The 8,594-nt window shown below is 32.3% G+C and overlaps 1 protein-coding gene across 2 annotated transcripts; it reads left to right on the top strand.

The window, feature by feature from the left end:
* Positions 1 to 668: 668 nt before the first annotated feature.
* Positions 669 to 8,594, top strand: LOC128550186 (uncharacterized). Of its 2 annotated transcripts, XM_053528666.1 has the most exons (9): positions 669 to 759; positions 1,292 to 1,342; positions 1,631 to 1,710; positions 2,266 to 2,334; positions 2,581 to 2,707; positions 3,151 to 3,273; positions 4,046 to 4,216; positions 4,844 to 5,014; positions 7,380 to 8,594. In XM_053528666.1, exons 1-7 carry the CDS (start codon positions 750 to 752, stop codon positions 4,075 to 4,077), a joined length of 492 nt encoding a protein of 163 aa, XP_053384641.1. In that variant the 5' UTR covers positions 669 to 749; the 3' UTR covers positions 4,078 to 4,216; positions 4,844 to 5,014; positions 7,380 to 8,594. The 2 variants fall into 2 exon arrangements, with proteins under 2 accessions (XP_053384641.1, XP_053384635.1); XM_053528660.1 differs by lacking the exon at positions 7,380 to 8,594 and having other exon boundaries at positions 4,844 to 7,113.

Raw genomic sequence — 8,594 nt, 5'->3', positions numbered from 1 at the left:
CTACTACATAAGCTTATATATTTGTCAATGTGAGTTATTTGAGCTAAAAAAAAACGTTTGAACATGTTCATATCATTGTTTATATAATAACTGAATAATACAAAAAAATATTCATTACCTTAAGTCCATTAAATGAGGTTGACAACGCTTTGAATCGCCAAACTCATTCTCAAATTGTTTAGTGCAAATGGTACAGCTTCTAAACCATGTTAAATCAGTTATAATACTTTAAACGATCAGAATGAATAATAAGAAAATATTGACAAAAACAATGTCCATAGCAAGTTTGACATTTCCTCCAGTTTGAAGCATTTTGGAATTATCACATCATTTCGTATTATCCGGATAACAAGGGTGTTCATTTGCTACTGAATTCGGTTTAAAAGTAATACAGTGTTACAATAATGTCGTCTTTGCTGCATTTACAATTAGTTTCTGTACGACTGACTAAATTTGAGTGTTGGCAAATGGATTTTGTAACTTGTTTATAATTGACTGGCATTTGGCAATTCCACCAAGGCATTGGGTTGCCAAACTTCTGTTCATTTATCTATTTTAAACATTTTTGGTGTTATTATAAATTATAGTTTCGAAATGTTTTTGAACTTACGACATGACTGACATATATTTCGTCCATGCTCTTATCTTTTCAGCGCACTGTACATGATATAAAAACCTACAGACTGACGTAGAAAATTCAATCAAAAGTCTTACCTGAAGATGCGAAGTGCCTGCAATCATTTTTGAAAATGTTTGAATGTAAGTTTCATTTAAATTTATGTTGTTATACTTCTTTACATATTTTAAGTGAATTATTGAAATTTTAGAGCTAAAAATATCTGGTATTGTCGCAGTGAAAAATATCAGATATATTTTTAACTTGTAAGAAATTAATGAAAATGTATACATTAAGTCAAAAGATAATCTTTTTACATGTACGTTCAAAATATCTTTCTCTCGTGATAACAGTTTTTTTGTTGTTTTTTTTTAATTTTTTGTTGTTTGTAATTTTTGTTGTTGTTTTTTTTTTTTTTTTTTTTTTTTTTTTTTTTTTTTATTTTCACTCGTGACTATGCCACTCGTTCAAATATTGTATCTGGTATGTTTATTAATAATTTAATTTTACACTGAAACAAACAAATAAACTCTACTTTTTTTCTTTACATAAGCGTATCAACACATGTTTTATCAAACATGCACTAAATATTTTAAAACAAACTAGTTTTACAAGTACTATAATTTAGTCTAAAACTGCACTGCTAGTTGAATAAATTTCGAATTTTTTTTTCAGATATGACAATATTTAGAGTGGTTTTGTTAATTGTAGTTCCAAGGAGCATTAGTATGTTGATTTTATTTTACTGCATTTTTTGTGATAATGTCATACTTGCTTGATGGTTTTTAATAATATATTTAGCACTGGATAATGTTAATCAAGCTAGAAAAAATCTTTATAATGTATTTTTAATTTTCCAAATTGTAGAAGAAAACAAATAAAATCAAGATTAAAGATATGACATATAATGTAATACAATGCTATGTAAACCTGTTTTATTATTATACATGTATGGTCTAGTTGATAGGAAATAAGCAATGGATTTATTTCGAAGTCAGATATTTTATTTTTTAGATTCTCTGGAATGCTATTCTTGCTCGGACGTTTCTGACATTGAAAGTTGTCTCAATACTTCTTTCTGCAGTATTGGACAGGTAATTTCAGTAAAGAATCAGACATGATCATAAATTCATGTAGCTCTAATTTGAATGCCAAGTCGATTGTCTTGGTTAATCCGAGTCCTGTTAAGAGCGAATTTTCCTAAAACATCACATAACTGGCACCTTCGGGTTCTCAATATACCCGAAAGAGCAGGTAGAGAATGAAAAAGAAAAAAAGTAAAAACCAATAGATAGTTGTTGTTTTTTTTGTTTTTTTTTCAAAATATAACACTTCTTATATATTTTTTGCCTGAAGAGAACATCATGTGTATATTTCCATATACATGTACACTAAGGACTTTTGTATCGTGTTTATCTTTAGTTGTCTCCAGTTTCATGAAGAGTGTTAATGATTGATGCTCTGATACCAGGAGCTTCCCTGGTTCTTTAGTGTGTCAGGTATAAGGCACCTATATACAAGTCTCTTTTTCCAAAAAAAAAAGAGTTATTTTAAGTAAGTTAAGCGGAAGTGTTTTGTAGTCTTGTGCGTTAGCAGTTGACTACTGGGTCACCTCCTTTTTAAAATAAACATCTTATTGTCATTCACAGTCATGCGTTACCAACTCCGTAACATCCGGACAGATTACTAAGTTTACATTGGGGTGTATCGAAAATCAGGTATGTAACTCTATGTATCCATTTGAAAGACGGATAGAGCTTTATTTAAATATATGATTACGATGTGTAAACGTTGCTGTTTAATTCATTTACAGTGCTTCTATAATTGGTTTTTTATTGACAATTAATTTTAAGTTATTGATAAATATGATATCAAAATCTGTTTTAAGCATTTTGTAGATTGAATATACAGTCATTTGTTTATAGATTTGCCTTCGATATTAATTCTATAACACATTCTTACAGCAATGTGGAACCTTGTCAAGTGGAGCCTCAGGACTAGTTGGTCGTGATATTAGCGTTCGCAGTACATATTGTCACGAATGCTGTAGTACCGAAAGATGTAACAATCAGCTGTGCCTTCATCACAAACGTATGCACATATATACATATACTTGTATATCGACAGACTTCTAAGGATGTATTTTAAACTGAAGAATTTTATTATATCCTTTCTACACCTTTTGAATTCATGATCACCATTATTATCTCATTTGTAAAGTATACAACAAAAAGTAACAAAAATGTAACAGCTGTTTTTTTTTCACAAACAGATGAATGTGTTGTGATAAGGTGATAAGACACACATCAAATTAATCCTTTTTAAAGTGCATGTAAAGGCTACTTTATACATTTCACGTCAAGTTTATTCAAAACACTTTCATGAAACAGAGATTTAGTTAATTGGATTACTTTTCTTGTATGTTCTATTGGTCAGTTCCCAGCGTGTCTTCTGGGTGTGACTTCCGATTTCAGTTTTTATTGAAGACTTTTGATGAAGATTTTCTTTATTCATTTTTGTCTAATATCGTATAGCTACAACCTGCATCGATGATGTGAAAGTTGATTGTGCGTACATGAATGCCATGTTTAATATTTGTCAAGACACTGTCCACTCGAAGAACGTGTGCCCAAAGTTCTGTGGTTTGTGTACTTTGGGTAAGAGATGTACTTTATTTATGCAATTTGTTTTAGAGAATATTCTAACCAAATTCAGAGAGTAATATATAATCAGGTTAAGTCAGGATTCGACATAAAATATCTATACAATTCAGGATTTGTATTTCATTATCTTACAGTACAGTCTTAATTTAAAGCGACACGCCCACATCTTGCCAGTATGTGTATAAACAAGATATAAGCAACTTGCTTACGTCATCTTATTTTGAGCGTTTAGGGTTTTACATCTCAATTCGAGCGCATCGACTTCTTATCTCGAGCATAGGAGATCTTATTTCGGGCACACGAGATCTTATCTCGGGCGTTTGACGTCTAATATTAGAACACACGACAACACAATATGTCGTAGGATCGAAATGGTTTAATCTACATGTAAACAAGAAGTGTGTGTCTTAAATATACCACCTTAGGCTTTTTAGGAAAGGAAAACTTTGTTCTTCGTTGTTTGGTGTGTCGCTGGTCTTATGTAATTATATTTATACACTAAAAACAATTTCACTGCCGTTCTGAGCCTACACATCAAAAGGACAACAAGGAGCAAGATTTCATAACACTGACTTTCTTGAATAATTCTTTACATACATATCAACTAAGATAATTTCATTACGGATTTACAATTATCATTTTCAATGAAATCGTATGTATACCTGTATAAATGCTCTGTGCTTTAGCATCGTGTGTTTCCGTTACATTAAAGAAGGAACTTACACTACGATATATATTTATTACTGTACCAAGTATGTTCATTTAGTTGACGGTAACTGGGCAGAATGGTCGCAATGATCTGAATGTGACGTGACCTGTGAAACCGGCATCCAGACAAGAAAAAGGACTTGTACCAATCCAGCCCCAGCTAACCAGGGCCTCGACTGTGTTGGAAATGACACCGATACAAAACCGTGCGTCATACAGCCATGTCCAAGTAAATATTTGCCATTTATTATTTTAATTTTACGGTATTATGAGGTTAAAACGTCAAAAGTTGTCATACTTTCTTACGTAACGTTATGGCGAACATAGTTCTGAAATGTTATCAGGAGGCTTGATCACTGAACAAAATCAGAAGGGAATCTAACTACCCAGACCTTGCACAGTAATGATAATTACACAAGGTAGTTTAAAAATTAGTTTTTTGATTCCCTTGGACATACAGACAGAAGTGATAACTTGGTCTACTACCTATATTGTAACTGCAGGATTCAATACATCAAGAAGAAAATATTTTGGCTGTTTCAGACTAAGACTGAAATATCTTTCACCAAGTCAAAATATAAGGTGTGGTGTTTACACGTGAAAGGTAGTTTATGATACATGTAAAACAAATGGTTTTAACAAAATTCCGTATTTTCACTAAGTAAAAAAAATAACCACTTAAAAAATAAATTAGACATATTTTTTCTCTGTGAAAATTGTGGACATATTTCAATGAGACCCTTAGTCATAAATAAGCAGAAACTGGTATAAAACCGATTATTATAGAACCGTTTATCATAATGAGAAATTGCATTTAAATGTATGATAACACGTGAACACTTTCGTTTGTGTTTAGTACATGGCGGTTGGACAAAATGGTCGGAGTGGGAGGCCTGTTCCGTTACATGCGATACCGGCATTCAAAGAAGACATCGTAACTGCTCTAATCCATATCCCTCTCGATTTGGTAACCATTGCTTTGGGGATACAATGGATGACAGAATTTGCATGGCCGGAACGTGTGCCAGTAAGCATCTGCAGCATTTGAATGTTTTACCAAAGCCATTACTTTTACATAAAAGTACGGTGTCTATCAAGTTGAAAGTACATGCTTAAAAGTCATATAACATCATCTGATGTATCTGTTGAATAGATATTTATCGCATTTATTAGTTGCACGTTACCAAGTATTGTGTAAAGGGAGTCGAAAATCTTTTTGTTGAATTAAAGTCACCGACCTCCAGATTTTTGCTAAAAAGTCTTTCTTTAAAATTACAGTTTGTTCATATGAACATTAGAATATGAGTTTTTTTTTGTTTCTTAACTATCTTAAAATGCCAAATCAAGAAAACGAAGATGACCGCCTCGGGAATCGTACATGGGTCGCCGCGACAATAGAAAGTTTTCCGCTGTTTTTATCAATACTACCACGGGGAATTACGTGTTGTACAGGTTAATATGAATATTAATACTAAGGCAGTTTACCTCGAGTAAAGCGTTAAAACTTCGTTTCGATTTTCATTGTAAAGATTAGAAAAAAAAAACATCTTATCATGTGTTTCCATAACAGATTGTCTCTCATTAATTAAGTTTATGCTGAAAATATAGCATTTTTCTGATTTTTGTTGTCGTACTATCTGGAGGCCAGTGCCTTTAAAGTAAAACAATTATCAAGTTTCTACAAAGCTCATTATGCATGTTATATTTAAAATTGATTAAATCGTTGGACTGCTAAAAAAATAGTAGATGTGTACTTCTAAAGGTGACTTTTGTAAATAATCAGGTCTTTAAGTCATGTATACAAGAGATTTATTGCCGACGCAAGCGGTCTAAAATGACATGGTTTAGAAACGTGCAGAATGACATTAATTATAGTGTAGATAGTGGTTATTTTTTACGGAAGAGCATTAGTGCCAGGTGTATTTTATTTATTAACTCGAACTTTGGAGTTACTAAGTCGAAATTTCGAGTTACTTACTCGAAATTTCGATTCACTAACTACAATAGTTTACGTTGATGTATAGGACTTTGCCAACATTAGGTACCTGAGGTATATCCACCGGGTAGCTGTACGGGGTCATATAATTAAGATGACCGGGCAGCGTTTGCTCATGTTAATTTATTTATTTATTTTGTTGGGTTAAACGTCGCATCGACACAATTATTTAGGAGTCTGAACAAGATCTTGTACCTGGACAGATCTAGATATTTAGGAGAAATCACAGAAGTTGACCGGGAAGTATTCAAACTTAGAATATTTCACTATTTTGACCATAGCTGGAAGGTTTTCGACCTTGTTCGAGCCTTACCACCTGAACATACTATACATGTGAATGAAGATCTGGATACAGTTTGAAATCTGGGGTAGCTCTAGAGGCTATGGTAGGTCATACATTGATGTATGATAGTGTATGTTCCAGTCCCTATATGTTCGGAACAATATATGCATGTATAGATAGATGATTCCACTTCGAACAGTCAAAAGTCGTCCATTACACTTTTGGCCTTTGACGGACGGACCAACGTTAAACTTTTGCTGATAAAAGGGCAAAATAGTAACACGAAATTTCGAGTCAATAATACGAAATTTATAGTACGTAACGTAACTCAAAAATTCGACTTTTTAACTAGAAATTCTGAGTTAGTAAATTTCGAGTTAATAAAAAACGTACCTGGCACTAATGCTCTTCCGTAAATTTTAGAGCAGGGTTAATGAAAATACAGATATTTGCATATTCACATATTTATTATTATTTTACAATATTATGCAGACAGTATATTTTCTTTTACGTGGGACAGTCATTCAATTCCCGGTCGGTTATGCTTTAAAACGTTATATGCAATAGCAGATTATGAACGAATTCGAACTATTTCTAGTTATATGCAGATTTTTTTCTGACTACATGTATGTGGGTAAAGGTAGCTAAAAGCTCCTAAAGTCACGCAATATTTTCGCTGAAGAACTCGTGCACATTTCCCGATACAAAGCTAATAACCTATAAATATGCAATAGTTCATAAAGTACTACGCGTCCGCAGACAGAATTTTCATATTTAGAAAACTGTTCTACCAAACGTATTTTTGCAGTCTCAGGTAAAAAAAAAAACATCGTAAAATTGTTTTTTTTATAAAATAATGTCAATATAATGTCGTAATTCTTATTAACGATTGTAGTGCCAGAGTATTGTTTTATACTATAATACTGTTGTTAACTTGATGATTGTAATTATTCATCAGACATTTACACGTTTATTTAGATGAAATATACACACGTTTATTTAGGTAAAATGTGTATACATTTATTTAGTTTTTAGAAGAAATGATATGTACATGGTTATTTGACAATTTCAAACAGACGGTATTTAACAATTAAGAAATGTTTTCTGTTCCAGTTCAAAATGTTGCATTCAATGTTTACCACTTGACAGACGTGAGTCCATCAGTCGGTGAAATAATGAAATTTAAAATAATCATATTAAACGAAGGTAATGGATACAGTCCTTCCACTGGAGTATTCACGGCTCCAGTTAATGGAACCTATTCATTCAGTGCACAAATTTGTCTTGCTCCTAATACATATTCGTATTATATCATCAGGGTTGGAAGTACAGCGATCGCGTCTGCTTATGGGATTGACGGGAGTTATAACAATTGTTTTTCATCACAGGCTGTTGCTTTTGTTCGTAAAAATGAGCAAGTTACTGTAGAATGGACTACCAGCAGTTATACTAACACGATTTATGATAACACATACAGCAGAAATTACTTTTCTGGTGTTTTACTTCACCTGTAATGCTTAATTGTTACATGATAAGAGATATAATTCCGCCAAAAAGTCTTTGAATACAAAATGATGACATCAACACGCTTATTTTAAAAGATGTTAAGCTGTAGAAGATGCATAGTTATAAAGACATAATTTTAGTTTATCAAATCTTATTTTGAGCTATTTACCTTCAGCATATTTAGTGGTACGTAAAAGAGAAAATTCAATGTGTTTATTATTTCTGGTCTTAAGGGATCATGGAGTAAGCTCAAAGGAGTTACGCATTAGTAATGCTAATGGGTATGAAATATGTTGCATGTGTTCATTACATATCATGAACAGAGACAGTCGAATCAAGTTAATAAGTACATATAAAGGACCTTCTATCATGAATATGGCTTTTATTTAAATTGATTGTTAGGAATATAGAGGTACGTTATAATTCTTTCAAAAGAAAAGACAAATACTGTTTATTATAAATAAATGTTTACCACTATTTTATTTTCAGTCTTATTCGCAAGCTGAATGTCAACAGTATAATGAAAACATTCACAAATCTCTAAATGAAGATTATTTTTTAAAAATCTTAAAACGCAACCAAACAATAAAATCTTTATTAAAGGAAATGAAAAATACAACACCTGTCATGCCCCCTTAAATCAGGCAAAAAGCGGAACTCGGAAATTGTCTGGATTTCATGATCCCAAAGGATCAGACATGCTCATCATGGCCACCACACGGCACTAAAAGACTGTTGTTGTGATGGTCTAGAAGATCTAAAATGTTATTTGACAGCATAGAACACAGCAAAACCAATTTGAGCCGTGCCACGGGAAAACCA

The sequence above is a fragment of the Mercenaria mercenaria genome, chromosome 2, assembly GCF_021730395.1.
Source record: "Mercenaria mercenaria strain notata chromosome 2, MADL_Memer_1, whole genome shotgun sequence".
In the NCBI taxonomy this organism is placed as follows: Eukaryota; Metazoa; Mollusca; class Bivalvia; order Venerida; family Veneridae; genus Mercenaria; species Mercenaria mercenaria.
Note: the sequence above shows the minus strand (reverse complement) of the source record. Positions and strands in the feature narration are given on the sequence as shown.

What these genes read in the sequence shown, in the direction of transcription:
- LOC128550186 (XM_053528666.1), top strand. An exon ending in TGTAGTTCCAAGGAGCATTA is followed by an intron (nt 1,343 to 1,630) that starts GTATGTTGATTT and finishes TTTATTTTTTAG; the next exon opens with ATTCTCTGGAATGCTATTCT. An exon ending in CTGTGGTTTGTGTACTTTGG is followed by an intron (nt 3,274 to 4,045) that starts GTAAGAGATGTA and finishes ATGTTCATTTAG; the next exon opens with TTGACGGTAACTGGGCAGAA.